The 19,728-nt window shown below is 39.6% G+C and overlaps 1 protein-coding gene and 1 non-coding gene across 2 annotated transcripts; one reads left to right on the forward strand and one right to left on the reverse strand.

Annotated features, from left to right (window-relative positions):
• The first annotated feature begins 4,571 nt into the window (after window positions 1-4,571).
• LOC107277091 (uncharacterized) lies at window positions 4,572-6,830 on the forward strand. Its single transcript, XR_010741613.1, has 2 exons — window positions 4,572-4,785; window positions 5,892-6,830. It is a non-coding gene; the product is annotated as an uncharacterized protein (transcript).
• A 5,757-nt stretch (window positions 6,831-12,587) lies between these two features.
• Window positions 12,588-13,001, reverse strand: LOC4338064 (protein RALF-like 33). Its single transcript, XM_015783516.3, has one exon. It carries the CDS (start codon window positions 12,999-13,001, stop codon window positions 12,588-12,590), a length of 414 nt encoding a protein of 137 aa, XP_015639002.1.
• Between the last annotated feature and the right edge of the window lie 6,727 nt (window positions 13,002-19,728).

Here is a 19,728-nt window from a genome sequence, read left to right on the forward strand (position 1 = left end):
CAACATGTCGTTTTGGTTTTGTCGTAAATCAATTATATGTAACTTTAATAATCAATTTTTAGAAATAAATATATTTTAACAACATATGAATTATATATTACATATGAAAGCATTTCTTGTGGTAAATCTAAATACATGAACCTTACGATTTTAAACTATATAAAATTTCAAAAATTAATGGTCAAAGTTTAGAATGTTTTAGTAACAACAAAGCTAAAATGAAAAATAATTTGAAACTGAGGCAATGCCATTTTGTAGCGATATATGGTTTATATGAATGGCACTACTTTTCCTAGCTAACTTGGCTCTTCAGATTTTAAAAAAAAATCATTTTAGGAATATTGTTTAAAAATACTTTAGAAAATTCTACCACCTACAATTGGACACCTTGATGAGAAAAAAATATATAGAAAAAACAGTTCGTCCGTATCCTGGCGCGGCTATATATAGCGGGGGGAAGCCACGGCCATTGCTCTTCATCACAAGCCTCGCCTTCCAAAGCTAATCGAGATCAACCACACCAAATTAATCAAGCTCAGTTCATCGCAGATCGATCGATCGATCAACATGTCGGACAAGTGCGGCAACTGCGACTGCGCTGACAAGAGCCAGTGCGTGTAAGTACACACCCCAGCTAGCTAGCTAGCTGCCACTCCTGAATTCGATTCCCTCTTTAAGATTTACTAATTTTTCAGTCCTGCATGCGAACTGAATCAACTGATCGAATCTATTAATATAATTGACATGTTGATTAATTTGCAGGAAGAAAGGAACCAGCTATGGCGTCGTCATAGTTGACGCCGAGAAGAGGTACATACATACTGGCTTCTCCTCCCCTTCCCATCCCCAATACCTCTTAATTAACTCTACAACAACTCCTATATCTAAGAAAACCCAAATTAAATGGAGATGTGACATAATCCCAAATTCGTTGTACTATATTATACCATATATATCTTGATCTGTTCAGTTTTTTTTAGGGAGTACAGCTTTTGTTGGAATTAATGAATGGGCCTTAGCCCACTCGAAGATTAATTCTTTGGAAAATCACAAAAGCCCACCTCATGGGATGGCATGCATGTGGAGTTTAGTACCACCTTGCTTATTCTAGGAGAGGGGGACCTCCTTAAAAGGGAGGATGCCCTCCTAGCCACTTGAAGCATGTGTGGTGGAGAGAAGAGGGGAAACACACGCGCGCGCGCGCTCGCTCGCCTGGCAGGGCAGGGCAGGCGGCGCGCGTGCACGACGTACGCGTCGAATGGAATGGTCCGAAAAATTGGCTCCTCACCCTTGCGCAGATGCAGCCTCCTTTTGCAGTTTTGTTTTGCTGCAAATTCGGATTCGTTTTTGTTTTGGAAACGTTCCGAAAAATCCGGTGCGTGCAAACGGCGTGGAGTCCGGATAAGTTACGCGCGACTTATCCGGTTCGGTTACGCGCAGTAGAGATCGTGCGGGCGCCCTGATCAAGCGACCCTTCTCTATATAAACCGACCCGCCGTCTTCACGCAAAATATGCGAAAATCAATCTAGGGTTTGCCTCCTACTCTGTACTGCGCCGTCGCTCGTAGACTACTCCATCCCGCTCGCCGGCGTGCACCAGCGATCGGGAGAGCAGGTCTCCGGAACCTCTGCCTTTGACGTCCTGCACCGGGAGAAGGCGGCAATAAGGTTTTTGGGAAGCGCTTCGCGCGACTGCTCCCTGTTCGTTCGCGACGGCTCGCCTTCCTCTTCGCTCGCGTGTTTCGTGCCTTCGTAGACACCTGCGAAAAGTTTCGACCAAGCAGCCGGTCTTTTCGTCACCTCGGTACGTGTTCAATATGTTGCGCATATTTGATCTGTTCATGTTATTCTGCGTAGTTTACATGTGTAGATCTAATGATGCGTTCATGCTAGTTTTCATCTGTAATGTCATAATTTATTTATGGAATAAATTAAATCATTATATGCCTATAATCTCAACAGCTTTAGCCATACTACTAGCCTGATGATTGATTTAGATTCTGAGGGGTTATTATCACCGCTAATTATAATATTATAACTACAAATATTTTAAAACATGTGATCTAACCAAGTTTCGGAGAAAACATATTTTTCGAAGCTCAAAGCAAATAATATATCCGTTTCTATAATATAGTGAATAAACTAAAACGGACCCCAATACATGAATCTTACACTTCTGTGAAAGTAATTAAAGTCGTGCAAACATCATAACTCGAACAAATCGCGGTCGCTTCCACTTAATTAAGAATCATATAAATAAATATTGAACGATAAATTTAGATGTAAGTGATATATTTCTGTGCAACACATGCAGCCACTTCGAGATGGCTGAGGAGGTCGGCTACGAGGAGAACGACGGCAAGTGCAAGTGCACCACCGGCTGCTCCTGCGCCGGCTGCAACTGCGGCAAGTGATGAACAAAGCTATCCTCTGCAACCTGGCCCCACAATCCAGTGTGTCATCCGTTATGCGCCCATGCGTGCATATATATGCATATGCATGCATGCATGCTAAATAATGTTTCGTGTTGCGTATGTGTGCCATGTGACTTGCTATCATGTGAGTCATCACCTGCACCTTTGTGTGTCTATATGTATGTACGTGTCCTGTGATGTGATGATGTACCTGTGCTGTCATATATATGGAGTATACTGATATATAACTTAATTGGTGTGCTTGTATTTAGACTTTTTGTGGTATCATTTTGCTCATGCAGTTCTTTTTTCCAATACCAAGGACATATACATTCATTCATACATACATACATATACTATATTACAGATGGGTTGTGCTGTATTAAAACACAACCCCCTACCCTCCCCCCTCCAACCGGGGCGACCCACCCCACCCACCTACCTTCCTTTATGATCCGCACTTGTTATAATGATTGGTTGTTACTAGTAATGTAGTTACTGGAGTATATGATAACGTATTTAAGGGTCAGTAATGTAGTTACTAAGGGCATGTACAAAGGTAGAGTCAGATATGCTGAAATTTTCACAATTTGACCCTTTGCAAAAACTTTTTTCACAAATGAACCGCTGCCAAAACTTATTTCAAAAATGACTCTTTTGGTCAGCGCCAAATCACCTGGCGCTGAACTTAGACACCTCAGCGCTATGTCAACTGGCGCTGAATGCCGTGCCACCGCGGATGGGAGACTAAGTCAGCGTGCCAACGCATATTCAGCGCTACGCTATTTGGCGCTGAGGTGTCTAAATTCAGTGCCAAGGGTTATTTTTTAAATAAGTTTTGGTGACGGTTCATTTGTAAAAATAGTTTTTAAAAAGGGTCAAATTGTGAAAATTTTTGTCAGATATGAGCTCTACGTTATCTAGAGACTAGCACCCTACAATAGTTAGAGACAATATGGTCTCTAAACATTAATGAATCAAAAAAATCTTAATATTTTTTCCTTTCTTTCATCACCATGCAACAAAATTTGCTCTAAAAAATGCTAAGAGTCGACTCTAAGCCGTTGTCATGCATAGCAATAGAGAGAGACCACTAATAAAGACCGTTATACGTGCCCTAAAGGGGGAGCATCTATCCATTTGTCGGGTGATTTCTAATAAAAAATCACCTAGATTTTTTCTACCCCTAGATTTACATCCAACGGACTACAAAATAAAATAACAAATACATATTTACTTATATATTATTTTTACCAAAATTACAGTGCACTTACATGTCATATCAACTGAAGTTATAAATGTAAATTTAGTTACATAGGACTGTAATTTTATAATTTAAAGAAAATACCAAATACATATTTACTTACATATTATTTTTATCGAAATTACAGTGCGCTTACATGTCATATCAACTGAATTTACAAATGTAAATTTAGTTATATAGACTGTAATTTTATATTTTCTATATTTTAAATTTAGTTATATAGGACGTGCCGGCCGGCTGACGAGCTGAAAAAAAAGGGTTAAATGTCAGAAAAAAATCACGAGCAAAATCGATATACGATATGTAATGTGCCAGCTACCCAGCGAGCTGCACAAAGCTTACGACAAGCCAAGGCCGACGGTAGCAGCAGGTTAGCTAAGCACTTCGTGTTACTTAAAGATACAAAACCATATCCTTCACGATCGGACGGCCAGAAAAACGTCAAATAACCTTTAGCAAAATCGAAAGGGAATACATACACTGTCAACAAATTGGTGTGTTCTCGACTTGTCGCCTCTCATCCTCTGAATTTCGGATCTAGCATGGCAGGCGAGGTTCGTGCTCGAGCCAGGCGGCGATGGAGAGGAGCCCCGGTCATCCTCCGTGTGCGGCGCACGCTACTCGCCGCCGTCCTATACTCCGCCCCCATGGATATGCACCACCGCCACCGACCTCTCTCCCGTCGCTTGGTAGCCGCCGTTCGGGGGCGCCGCCCGGGATTGTCGTCGCGTCGTGGCTGTCCGTCTCCTCGATCGTCGCCGGATCAGGAGGCCACACTCTTCCTGGCCCTGGCGCATCTATCCCCGGTGCCAGATCGAGCCTCCCCACGCCCAGTTGCGTCAGATCGCGACCAGTTAATGCTGTGACCATTATTGAAGGTTTGCGTCTCGCTAGATCCACTCGCCGGCTAGAGCCCGAGGGACGCCGGGATGCAAGGGGAGAGGAAGGAGCGAAGACGTACGTGGTGTGCCTGCTTCATGGCAGTCGAGGTGGTCAGGTGGGGAGGCGAGCATACAGCAGCTACGTGCCTGCTTGCTGCGTCGTGGATTCGACGATGGCGGGTATCTGGCTGCAGTTTGGTGCGACGTCGATGTACCAGACAGAGAGGTGAGCAGCTGCTGTGTGCCTGCATGGTAACGATCAGAATGCCGGATGAACATTTGTTATATGTGATGTTTGGGGATGATTCGTAGCTGCATGCCTGCTTCATAGTTTTTTTTTTCTTATTTTCCAATCCGTCTTTTTCTGAAGCTGTTCATCCCCGGTTTACCCCACTGTTCTTGTATAAAGTCTCATGTTCATGTCCTCATCTGTCATTATATTGCTGTAATGGATTATTTATTACTCCCTCTGTATCAAAATGTTTGACACCGTTGATTTTTTTAAGTACATGTTTGACCATTCGTCTTATTCAAAAATTTAAGTAATTATTTATTCTTTTCATATCATTTGATTCATTGTTAAATATACTTTCATGTACACATATAATTTTACATATTTCATAAATTTTTTTTGAATAAGACGAATGATCAAACATGTGCTAAAAAGTCAACGGTGTCAAACATTTTGAAGCGGAGGGAGTAGAATATTTAGTGAAATAAGTAAACATGCTAGTAGTTTCTGATATTATCCAATTAGTACTTGACTTAATTTGGTGGTTCTTGGTTCATTGTTCTTCTGACAACATTCAGTTTTTACAAGGCATTAAGCTCCTCATTTTCACGCACTCATCTGAATTCACATCCGTTCAGTCATGAATTAGTTTTGTGCAGTATGTTCAGAATACTGCTATCATGAATCCTTTTTCCAGTGTTCCGAAAACTGCCAATAACATCATTATCAGGGTGGGTGGCAATATATTGATTTTTATACCTTTCTACCCCATTAGGGAATCTTATTTTCTCATCTGGCTGAATTGCGCAATATCAGGTTCCTTTTTTACCCCATTAGGAACAATCAGATGAAGTTCTAAGGTTTGACTACCATGGACAACCTGCTGAAATGAAAATTGATATGCACGTACCATGGTAAACATATAGAACCGCATCAACAAAATGCTGCTAAAAAATTGAATCATGTAGCCTTCCTTTATACAATGGAGAAAGTTTTGCTCATACTTAGGTATAAGTTTCACCTTGTCATGTTACTTTTCTAAAAGTGCTTCGGAATATGTAAATGATTTTCAACTATGTTGACCCATTTTCTTTAACCAGGCTGACCGAAGTATTGGAGCCGAAGTATTGGAGTCCAAAAATTATTAAGCTAAGGGAGCAAATATTATTAAGCTGGACCGGAGAGGCAGTGAGGAGGCCCTCCCAGGAGGGTGAAGCAGCCTCCTCTAGATTCTGATGAGACGAGGGCCGCGACTGTGGCCTTGACTACTGCCTACTGGTGCGATGACGGAGAGGGGAGAAGCATGCAGAGGCCGCTCACTTTCTACATCGCGTCATTGTTGTTGGTTCGCTACGACTACCTGGGACCTCGAGGGAAACTGTTTTAAACACTCGGGTGGACGTCCACCCATTTCTTGCATGTCATCTAAATGGTTATGAAAAATTTTCAAAAAAATTGACATGATAGGTTAATTTGTAATATATCACTTCACAAACATGCAAGTTCAAATTCGACTTCTACAATTTGTAACAAAAATAACAAATTTGACTGTGAATATACGTATACTAGTTAGAGTTTGATTTGTTATTTTTGTTACAACTTATAGAAGTCGAATTTGAACTTGCATGTTTGTGAAGTGATATATTACATATTAACCTATCTTGTGAATTTTTTTGGAATTTTTTCATAATCATTTAGGTGGCATGCAAGAAACGGGTGGACGTCCACCCAAGAGATTAGAATCCATCCTCGGGACCTCGACTTATCTGCCCCTGTCCATTCGCTCTACTCGGCTTGGTAAAAAAATCCCAATTTTTCTTCCTGTATGTCTAAGTTTGTAAATATAATTGTTTTGCTGAATGGAGATATATCATTTCTACAAAGAATGTCAGTATGTAGGTAGAAAGAGTGAATGTTGTTGTGTATTTTCCAGTTTATACCTACTAAAATCTGAATAAGCCAATTGGCTGGGCGGGAGTATATAATTTTTGGATGTAATGTACCTGTGCATTTTTTCCAAGGTTAATGTGCCTGCATTTCTTTAAATATGCCGATAAAATGTAAATCTTTTGGTGAATGGAGATATATAAATATCAGTTATAGAATGTCATTTTATTGCCAGCCTATCTGAAATACTTTATGTTTTCTGAGCAGGACAACCTATCTGAAATCTATTTTCTCCTTGTTCTTTTGGATTTTGAGAGGCAGGACACAACAGAACTCAGGCAGTGGAGGCATGACATCCAGGGCCGAGAGGTTGGCGGCTCAGTAGGGTAGCTGAATGGCGATTGGCGACAATGGCGTTGGCCAAGTAGCGCCACAGCGGCATCAAGGAGTGCTGGCGGTCAACTGTGCCAGGATTCGTGCAAGTATCGATCCGCGTCGTCGGCCCTAATTAGTCCTTGCATCAATCTCCATTAGCATATCCATCAGTGATGGTGCTATTGTGATTTTTAATAGTTTTGTGCATTCTACCTATGTATCGCATTGCATATGTGATTAGACTATTGATATAATACTGAATCTTATTCGAACAATTCCTTGATTGGAATGATTTTATTAAATTTTGTGGTTAGAACAGTATGTTCTTAAATCTTGTACTCTAGAAGCCTGGGTGTAATTTATTTACCGAAAGAAGATATCAGAAGAAAAGTATAGGAGTAATTTATTTACTACAAGATCTTGTACTCCAGCAGCCTAGGTGTAATTTATTTACTAAAAAAAGATATCAGAAGAAAAGTATAGGAGTAATTTATTCACTGCAAGAATTTACTAAGAGATTTTGTGGCAAGATTAATAAGCTGATCGTAAGTAACATATTTAATTTTGTGGCAAGATTAGTCACTGATAGAAGGGTTGTCATAAGTAATTTGCACCGGTCCAAATAATAATTTATTTACTAAAAGATATAATTTATTTACTAAGAGAAATAATTCTGTGGCAAGATTAGTCAGTTGATCATAAGTAACTTACTCCCTCCATTCCATAATATAAGGCACAACCACTTTTCTTAGATGTTCCATAATATAATGCATGCATGCAATTAATTATGACATTTTCTCTATTAAATTACTACTTTTTTAAATCCTCTACTCTCATGTTATCTAATACTATTGGATGCATGCATTATATTTATTAGGATGATCCAAACTACAAGATGATAATAATTATTTATTGGTTTTTGGGTTGAGGGTGGTTGTGCCTTATATTTTGGAATGGAGGGAGTATTTACTAATAGAAGGGTTGTCCTAAGTAATTTTCACCGGTCTAAATAATAATTTATTTACTAAGAGAAATTTTGTGACAAGATTAATCAGTTGATCGTAAGTAACATATTTACTGATAGAACGATAGTCATAAGTAAATCAGTTACTAAGAGAAGCACCGAACCAAATAATAATTTGTTGTAGAAGGGTAGTCATAAGTAATTTAGTAACTGAGAGAAGTAGAAGAAGTATCAGGGAGTGAGATGGGAAGAACCAAATAATAATTTATTTACTAAGAGAAATTTTGTAAATAATAATTTATTTACTAAAAGAAATTTTGTGGCAAGATTAGTCAGTTGATCATCAGTAAGATATTTACTGGTACAAGGGTAGTTATAAGTAATTTAGTTACTAAGAGAAATACTTGAGAACAAATATCAGGGAGTGAGATGGGAGGATACATGTGCAGGAGAAAAAAAAAGTGCGGACGGGAAGAGGGAGGGGTGCGGGAGGGGGGAGGAGGGACGGGAGGGGGTGAGGGGGTGTATCTGTGAGGGAGCGCTTTAGCTATTGCGCACCCTAGACGTGGTTTAGCGTGTCCCCATACATACATACATACGTACATACATACATAACATACATATGTATGTACATATGTGTGGATGGATGGAAAAGCAAATGTGAACCAAGGTTCATTTGCACCTATAATCTAGGACGTTGGTGTGTTCCAAGATGTGTGCAAGTTAAATGTTTCCTAGTATGCATTTGTGAAGGCTTACTATAGTGACAAAGGACATGGATGGTACATAACATCACTGTGCCTCATGGTCTTATTTTGCAGCCTTCCTACTTTACCCCTGAGCCTTAATAATATCGATATGATATATATATATATATATATGTATATATATGTATATGTATATGTATATATATGTATATGTATATGTATATGTATATGTATATATGTATATATATGTATATGTATATGTATATGTATATATATGTACACACACACACGTTGATCTTTTTTAAATGAATTGATGCATCGCAAAAGTAATAAGAACTCATGTGAAATCAAGACCACCGGTAAATATCATTTGTGGTGAACCACCGAAACATAAACATCATACACTTAGGCAATTAAGAGCTAGGAGATGTTATTATTGGTATTACTTTCAAGTGATTTGTACTCCCTCTATCTACTTTTGATAGTCATGACTTAATTATGTACAAGGTAAGTAGTTGTTTGTATTTCTTGCTGAGAAAGGAGAAAAAGTTATTCTGTTATAAAAGAAGTCATTTAATTAATTAATTCTCAATTCACAAACCCAGCGTTATGTTAGATGTTACTAACTTTGAAGGAGAAGACATTTTCACACATTTGAATACCTATCCTGATTATCTTGTACTCCCTCCGTTTCAGGTTATAAGTTGTTTTGACTCTAATCAAAGTCAAACTGCTTCAAATTTACCAAGTTTGTAGAAAAAATTAGTAACATTTCAACCCAAGACAAATTTATTATGAAAATATATTTAATAATTGATTTGATAAAACTAATTTAGTATTGTAAATATTAATATATTTGTCTATAAACTTACTCAAACTTGAAACAATTTGACTTTGATAAAAGTTAAAACGACTTATAACCTAAAACGGAGGGACCGGGACATAAATAGCCATGAAAAAGTTTGTAAAATATTGTAACATAGTACATCTTATACTAGCTCTACTACAATCTCTGTCCCAATATATACCAGGGATTTTGGTAATACAAATATATAGGCAGCTAAAATCTCTAATATTTTTGGACGGAGGTGGTAACTCTTATATTACTTTAGAGTGGCAAGTCTGCTTTTTCAAGAAAAATAAAAAAAAACAAATAGCCTTTTCTATGCTGTTGGTAGCCAATCGATTTTTTTCTCAAATCAAATTTGGAGTCTAGATTTATAAACATTGTCAAATTATTTGTATTAAACTTTTTTGCACAACTGTCGTTATTGGTTGATATTTCAAGAGTGAGAAACTATTGATGTAAAAACACGAGGCCTGGGAGATCTGCTTAACTCCAGTGCAGGTCCAAAAGCTTGCCTTTAGGTGTATGAGCGTGCCAGTTGATTTGATCCTACAATCAACAAGAAACAAAGACAAAGAAACCGCGGTTAAATCCATAAACGATAGCCGATCGGCTAGTTGCCGATGACGTATCATTTATCTTTGAGCCGATGTCATATGTTGATCGATTGGCAGTAATGAATAAGTAAGAAAGAACTAAATCTATTCGATCGGCTGTAGATATTAACGATATATAATCCTTATGTCGATATATACTTAAATCAGGTGATTGGGATAGATCGGTCGCCATGCCGAGATAGTATAAATCACTTAGGTCGAAATATATATTAACAACAAGACTATATATATTCATAGCATAGCCGATCAGATAGATATAGCATGTATCGGCTAATACTCCGATACCACTCTATATTAAGATATCAAAGGCAAGTAGAATATACCAAACAAAAAGCCTAATATACTTAAATGCAACAAGATCTTAACATAAATAGCAGATTTAACATGTCAATCAAGTATATAAGATAAAGATAATTAAATCAGGTAAGATCGGCTGAAACCCCGATACTACCCTAATCGGCAACCAAAGACAGGCTAGAGATTGAGATTCTAATATCGACTCATAAGATCAAACTCAACTGATGCAACTATAAGTATGAAAAGAAGGACAATATCTAGATAATCAAGCCGTTGGATGTTTCATAGAGTGGTAGATATCTTATATAATCTAGTTCAATGTCAATATATAACCTAACCGGCTGCCTTCTAGTAACAGATGCTAGCCAATTAAAGGTTAGATAGCGATATTGCCGAAGATTATGTAAGATATATGATAACTCGATGAATCACATAAACAAGATTAGAGTATCATGAAGATGGAAGCACTAATCCCGAGAACGCAAGCCGCCATAACAAGTTTTACCTTTTGTTGAAGATTGAAACCGATGCAGCTCAACCCGAAAGCAAGAACTCGTCGAAACAAAATAAAAGTAAAAAGGGCGGCGATGCGCCGAGATTGTATTGAACGTGTGTTAGTTTGATTACATGGGGCTCGGGGTCTATTTATACCCGAGATTACAAAATATGTCCATATCGGACACGACTCTTATCTCTAACAAACTCTAAGATACCATAAGTCTTTGCGGCAGACTTTTGCCCAAACATATCTCTAAGGAAATAAAATATCCTAACTAATAGATACAATTGCCTTCTCAGGATTCTATCCATGCGTGGCCATCCTCATGAAGCTCATTAACTTAACCCGACAACATATTCCTTGTCATATTGTCGAATTCGGCTTGATCGGCTAACCCTGTCCAACTCGGACTCTGCCGATCCTGGTCGCAGCCGATTCGGACTTCAGCCGATCCCACTCTGTTTCCGGAACGATCTCCATCTCGAACTCCGCTTTGATTCCTTCTTCATCTCCGATACTTAGATTACCAAATTTGGTCGTTAACGGAAACACATGAGATCATATATATGTGCCTAAGGTATAAAAATCCACATCCAGCTGCCATTAGGATGTAGGTGAAAAACATGAAATCCTAAGTGCTTCCTCTAGTCATAAATATTGGATATTTAGGTCAAACTTTTAAAACTTTGAAAATTAATTATATATGACAATAAGTTTATAAAACCTAATAACTTATAATAGGATGATTGTACTTTGTCAAGACCCAACGGTGAAATTTTTAAAAATTTGATCAAACTATATCTTAAACGTCCCATAGGGAGTACATATATGATTTGAGGTGAATAATATAATGTACACTACATTGGTCCTAAAATAACTGCCATTCTAAAGGCGAAGGGATGAATTAAGAAAAATATAAAATAACCTATATGCCCCTCATTCTAGGTGAATGGAGATGAGATGGGACAACTAATTCTCTAGGATTACACTTATTTTCAAGCGGAGGTAGTGCTTTACCAACATGAGTATCTGATCTATTTCTCAAGAGAAATAGATGCATGGTTGGAAAAGAAATAGATATATATCCCTCTATTTTGTAGTGTTATAATATAAGATCGGTCGCGCAAACACAAACTGAACTCAACCAACGCCATATCCACAAATCGGATCAAATAAAGAACATATATATATACATATGTACGTAGCAATGTTCGCATAGATAGAAGAGAGTAACAAATTTGAGGGGATTAAATTAAACTACATAATTACACATGAAACGATCACCAGCAACACACACATATGATCCTTCCGCGAAACTCATCGACTGATCGAACAAAAAGAAAAAAAAAGGAGATCCAAGAACATCATCACATCACATATATATAAATATATAATCATCATCATCAGCAGCATGCATATAAATACAACTAATCGATTAATAATTAGCCAATATATAATAATAATGCATCACACACACATATATATATATATATATATATATAATCGATCCATCCATGCATTCACCGACCGAATCAATGGATTGGACGAATTGGGAATTGGGGAATTTGGATGGACAATGATGTGATCACCATCATCATCATCGTCAGTTCATGTTGCGGGAGCAGCGGGTAATGGCGGAGCAGCCGCGGCGGTAGGGATTCGCCGCCTGCTGCGACGCGCAGTTCTGGTAGTAGGTCTGGCCTCGCTTGTTGCACGGCACCTTGTTCGCGTCCAGCGCCGAGTAGCTGACGTACCGGTTCGTCGGCTTCCTCGCCGCCAGCGCCCGCCGGAGCAGCCCGCCGTCGGCCCCCACCGCCGCTGAGCACTGCCGCCCCAGCCTGCCGCCGCACGACGAGGAGGAGATGGCGCCGAGGTGGGCCGTGGTGAGCAGCTGGCTGTAGCCGAGGCCGCCGCCGCTGTAGGCCTCGGCAGGCGACGCGCGCAGGCAGGAGACCACCAGCGTGGCCGCCACCACCGCCGCAGCCGCCGCCGCCACGCCGATGCCGAGGCGAGCCATGGGATGGATTCACGCCGAATTCCGAGGTGGTGGGGGGCTGGGGAGGTTGGCGTTTGGAGCAATTTGGGGAGGGGGTTCTTTGAGCGGGGTGGGTGTCTCTCTCTCTTTCAAGCGCGGGAGGAGGAGACGAGCGGCGGTGAGAGAACGCGGGGGAGACAAACGCGGCCATTCGCACAAGCCTCCACGGACGGTAAAATGCATACCATTAGACTCATCTGGTCAGAAAAAAATCGGACGTCCAATCTAATGTAGGTGCATGGCTAAGCAGTTCGTTAAGAGTACAAGGGAGCGTGCATGCAAGCATGTTTCAAAACTTAAATGATTTTTTCTCTTAAACTGTTTATCCAGATTTCAATCTAATTATATTACTGGATTCGTTACAATTAAATCTTTATAACAAGATATCACATGACTATATTGCGACAACTTTTCTTTTTACTTTTTAAATGTTGCACATATTGTTAATGAAATGTTCCAACAAGTATTTGTTGATGTTTCACTAGTGCATTTGCAATGTTTCATATTATCTTTTTATATGTTTTGGCAAATACTTTTTTTATGTTTCAACGATAACTATAATTCGATGTTTCAAGCTAAATATAAAAAATGCTTCAGTAGTTGGGACATAATGTTTCATGTAATAACGATTACTGTTGCAGTCAATTGCATCACTTTTTATATGTTGCACAGTTTATGAAGTGCGTTGAAACATCTCCACAGGTGATGAAACATTATATATATATATATATATATATATATATATATATATATATATATATATATATATATATATATATATATATATATATATATATATATAGTGCAACATAAGTTTGATTTTTCCAGAATGCACATATATATTTTCCCAAAAAAAATTGGATGGTCCAATGTTAGTTACAGTTGACCAACAAGTGAAACATTATGTTATATATGGTGAATCTAAAAAATCAGAAACTGAAACATTTAAATATTTATGAAACATAGTGAAAATACATGTTGAAACATGTCGCTATAACATAAGAAACAACAAGTATTAACAGACTGAAACATATGTTTTTCTTTCATCAAAATATAATCATGCGATATCTTGTTCTAAAGATTTAATTACAGCGAATACAATGGTGTGATCTAACCATAGATTGGATGCGCAATTTAGAAGAAAAATTATTTTAAAGCTTGCTAAAATAGATGCATGTATGCATGGATGAGATGGAGAGAGGAGAGAGGGTAGTAGCACATAGTTTTAGAAATTTTGTGAAACACAATGAAGACACACATTGAAACATATCGCTATCATGTTTGAAACATTTAGTTTTGACGGTTTGAAACACATGTTTTTTCTTTTGACATAATATAATCATATGATATATTGTTGTAAAGATCGATTTAATTGCAACAAATACAATGGTGTGATCGGATCGTATATCCGATAAGTAATTTAGGAGAAAAAAATATTTAAAGATAGGAGAAAAGGAGAAGAAATAGTTACGCATGCATGTGACAGTGACTGACAGGTGCTGCCATGTGTCAGTGGCATGCTGCCATACATGTAAGAAGCCGTGTGTGTAGTGCTTGTTGCCTGGCTTGGCGTCCGATATTTGGTAGGATATCGGACGTCCGAGCCATAGCGCTTTCCTCACGGACGACCTCGTGCGTGTTGCTTTTTTGCTTGGGCCGGCACAAGGCCCAGTTCCTATCTGGGTTGGGCTTAGCTAAAACTGGGCTGGTGGGCAGCAGGCTTGAATGAATAACTGGGCAAGGATATAGCTTGAAAAGGTTACTAGTAGGGATGTCCACTTTGGTTCCCTCAAATATAGGTCTGATCAGATTAAACTCTTTCCATCGTAAAACTGGATATCAACTATTGCAATTGGTATAGAATGACTCCATTAGCGTTTCTGAATGCGGTTTTCACTGATGTGGCTCGTTGGCCTGATCCAACCGGCTAAATCAACATGTGGGGCCCACATGTCAGCATCCCCTTCTCTTCCTCTCCTACTTTTCTCTTCCTTTCTCCCATCTCTTTCCCCACACGTGCGAACAACAATTAGCTCAAGTGGGGACTACGACACCGGCACAGTGGTAGCACAGCCTCGTGGTGGACATTCATTGGTGGGGACATCACTATCCATATCTCTACTCTTCCTTCGGCTTCTGGATCCACGAAGATGGCCGCAAAGGGAGTAGTCAATGTGCCTCTCTGATCCTGCTCTGCCTTCTGGATGCAAGAGGCCAAGGTCGAGGCAACCACAGTTGCTCTTCCTCCACGACACCCTCGACTAGATCTAGGTCCTCGCCTCACTCACTTTTCGCTCCCTGTCGCTGCTGCCCTCACTATCGGGGCCTACCCCACCGTCTCCATGCCTGACTTCGACACAGCCACAATGACCCTCTTCTAGCATGAGGATGGGGCATAGCGTGTGGTAATCGCAATTGGTACTTTACTTTTTTCACATGTAATTACACATAAGCATTGCATGTGTCATGTGAGGTAAAGGCCAAGTCAACATGCCACATAGACGTTTACATCATTGAAAACCATCTTCAAAACTGTCAAGGGGTCATTCTACACCAGTTTTAATAGTTGAGTAGTGGATATACTTGGTTTCAGGGATGCAAGAGCGGGAGCCGTATCTGATCGAATCTATATTGTGGGAATCAAATTGGACTTTCTAGTAATAGAGAAAAAAACAGACGAACAAGAAAGCCAGACCAGCAAAAGTGCCCTTATTGGGCCTAATTTCGAGTGGACCTATATGACTTCTAGTCCAACCATGACAACAGGAAGCTTTGTGTAGGTTTGTGACACGTTTCTGATCTGATCAGAAACGGTGACAACAGCAACGGCGGGATGGATAGATGAATCACCGGCCGACCGGCCGCCTATCTACTTGACGGCCCAGCACTGGGTGCCGGCGTCGAAGACGGCCGGCGCAGTGGCGTTCGCCGGCGGCGGGAACCATAGACACCTTGTACATGAGCGTCAGCGCCACGCTCACCTTCACGTGCACCGTCCCCTCCGCGGCCTCGCGCTCCAGCTCCGCCGCCGTGCCGCCATCCACCGCCACCACGCCGCGGAACGCCGGGTGCAGCACCTGCATATCCGAAAAAAAGTCAAATTAAGAACATCATCAGAACGTGGAGCTAGTTAAATTGTAAAGAAAAAACGTGTAGGAAATTAATTAATGTACGGAACGGTTGTGTTCTTGGGGTTCTGGCGGAAGAGCGGGAGCGCGTCGTCGGCGGGGCCGAGCTTGGTGTCGAGGTAGCGGATGGAGAGGCGGCGGTGCGCGTTCCGGAAGCTGAGGTCCACGGCGAGGTCGTAGACGAGCTGCCTGGAGCTCGGCTGGTCCTCCGTGGCGTTGGCCGCCGGCGGCGGCGGCGGTGAGGTGGAGGGCAGCGAGGACGGCGGAGTCGATCCTGGGGTGGAAGCGATCGGGGCCGGTAGAGAAGCCATAGCAGGATGAAGGTGATGCTGAACTGCGTCCAGAACTGCACGCACATCCACGCGCATTCGATCATGGACTTGCAGCAGTCCCACGGCGACGGCTCGCCATCGTCGTCCATTTTCTTTGTTTGAAACTATGTCCTTCTCGGTTGATGATTAGATCATACTCTACATTGCCGTCGTGTCCTAGCTAAGCTTTATCGGACGTTTGGCGTGCAGGTGATTGATGGAGATCATAGCAGGAAAGAAAGAAAAACAATGACTGCGTCGATCTCGATCCGGCTTAGATCAATTAATCTTGTTTCTTGACCCGGCCGGACTCTCCGCTCAATATATGCAGTTCGTTTACTTTGTTTTTTTTATATAAATTAGGAAGGAAGCTCACGCTCAATATATGCACGGGCAACTTATTTATTGTTTATAAAAAAAAGCTAAAGAAAGTTGTTTGTTACCTTATTCACTATAAGAACTATATAGTACTACCTTATAATAATAAAAGAATGAAATAACTATATCAAAAACCATTTACTTGATATACTAAATGATAATAATGTCTTCTATATTGAAACATAAATTGTTTTATCATGGTTATATGTCTATCACCACTAATTATTATGGTATGGAAACCTGAATGCATTTTTGATAGATGGAATTGCATCCATACCAAAAGTAAACCTAATACGTTGTAAATACTATAAAGCGTTCATTTCTACTTCATACCACTGCATTTCTAATCAATAGAATCTGTATATAATATTTTAAAATACCTTTGATAAACTAATAGGTTAAAATCATTAAAATATATATCAATGCACCTCTAACGGGTGAAACCGACCGTAGCCACAAATGCTTTCTTTTCTTATGGCTTATAATTAATATGGGTCTCATACTGACATAATTGTGTCTCTTAAGATCAACGTAGAGCACAAGTTTAATGTCAAATTCACTAATTGCCAATGGTGACTTCTCACTGGGCATGCCCAGTGAGAAGATGGATGTGATGCAGATATTCTTTTAAAAAGTTGAGTCAAATTGTGATATAGAATAGACAACGGTACAAATATAATTTTCCCTTTTGAAAATAAGCAGGAGTGATCCTTCGACACTACTTTAAAAAATACAAATATAATTTTTCCTTTTGAAAATAAGCAGGAGTGATCCTTCGACACTACTTTAAAAAATCTAATAGGGTTGATGGAGCCGTTTGTAAATGAATATAATGCCCGCTATTAATTATTTGAAAAGGATAGAGTAATTGTTAAGAATATTTGAATGAGATTGAAAAAAAGATAGAATATTGTTCCACATAATATTTTTTAAATTAAAATATATAGTTATTATGGGATGTAACGATATACATCTAGGATATATCCTAGTCAAATACCTAGTAAAACAAAGGGGAGCGAAATTAAAGGATCCACATAGGAGTGGACTGAAAGTTAGGAGGGAAGGATTCATAGTTTTTTCGCGATTAGTAGTCTCCCGGCAAATAATAGTCTCTCTACCATATATAGATGTATATATGTACATATTTTTTTCGGACGAATAGTACAAATTAGACAGGAGATTAGGAGGAAGGGATTATTTACTTCAGGAGATATAATCTAATAATTGAAAATAATAAGTTTACTGGTTTAAGTGTAAATTGATCGCTCCATGTTTTGTTTTCTTCCAATTTTTTTAGATTTTATTGATCCTAAATTATCAGTTTAACTACAAATTAAATTGAGACATTAAACTGCATTAAATTGCTTGCAATTCCTAGGAAGTAGAGAGAAGGGAGAGAGAGGAAATATATGTCCTGCACGTAGCCCATGTACGTATACAGGTATGTACGTATGGGTTCGTTACGTACAGGGGGGAGAGAGAGGTGGAGGTGGAAGGATTTGTTTCGGTTAATATAATGGCTGAATATAATGGGTCCACCAACTTTAATAAAAATTAAAGGTTAATCTAATGGCTGAATATAACGGTTTTTTTCTCAGAATTTCTTGGATTTCTCTATTTCTATAGAGCGCCACGTGGCAGCCTGAGAGCGTTTATAGGAAGTTTAATGGACTTTTAGTATATAATAGATAGATAATAGATAGATATGGTATGAACGCTCACATATGGAGTACATGACATGATCGTACACACATACTTTTTCCTTGTATATCTTGAGATTGATGAAATCATTACAAAGATCAACATAAACTACATACGTATCTCTATCGATGGATACGTCGTCTATCACTGAAAAATAATAAGGCCCTTTTTAGATTTCACTCAAAAATTTTACACCCTGTCACATCGAACATTTGAACACCTGTATGAAGCATTAAATATAGGCTGTCGACGTTTGATGTCGCGATTCCGGTATTTGCATAGTATGGGGATCGTTGGTACTAGGATATATGCGAGACTGAGGTAAAAGAGATGGAGACAGGGATTTTTATACAGGTTCGAGCCCCTGAATTGTCAGGTAATAACCCTACTCCTGTTGGTCGAAGCCGGTCGTTGCTCTTATTCACCATAATCACACCAGTATAATATTTGGGGTAGCCTATCTAACTGTTGTCGACTTTAGCGGACTGAAGTATCATCACGTAGTCGACAACAGGGTAGTCTTCCTCCTCGAATCCGTATCCGGCGAGATCAGAGACCGCTAGATCCCTACAGCCGGCCTCCGTAGGTACCGGATAGGGTCGTCCAGGCATATCTTTGATGTCGATATCCGGCGGCTTGTCTTGGCGTATGTAGGCTTGTGTTGGCTTGTGGCTTTGTGGTATCTATGTTGTCCGTCTCCCCTCTCCTCCTAGGGGGCCTTGTATTTATATCCATAGGTATCCCCTTGTCCAAGTAGAACTAGGGAAACCAATATGGATATAATCCGAGTAGTCTTTATCGTTTCCATGTAGAACTCTAGTTGTCTTTCCTTATCCGGAACTACTCCTATATCCGAAGGTTGTTTCCGTATAAGACATGGTATGTGGTGGGTCTTGCTGAGATTCAGTCAACTACTATTTGGTATGTGGTATCCATAGCCCTGACATAGGCTAAGAAACAATTAATTGCACAGATTACAACTAATTTGCGAAACGAATCTTTTGAACCTAATTACTATATGATTTAATAATGTGGTGCTACAATATATATTTGCTAATGACGGATTAATTAGAGTTAATAAATTCGTCTCGTACTTTACTAACGGATTCTGTAATTATTTTTTTATTAGTGCCCGAACACCCCATACGACACCCTATATAATATTCGATGTGACACGATAAAACTTTACTC

The sequence above is a fragment of the Oryza sativa genome, chromosome 5 (assembly GCF_034140825.1).
Source record: "Oryza sativa Japonica Group chromosome 5, ASM3414082v1".
Classification (NCBI taxonomy): Eukaryota; Viridiplantae; Streptophyta; class Magnoliopsida; order Poales; family Poaceae; genus Oryza; species Oryza sativa.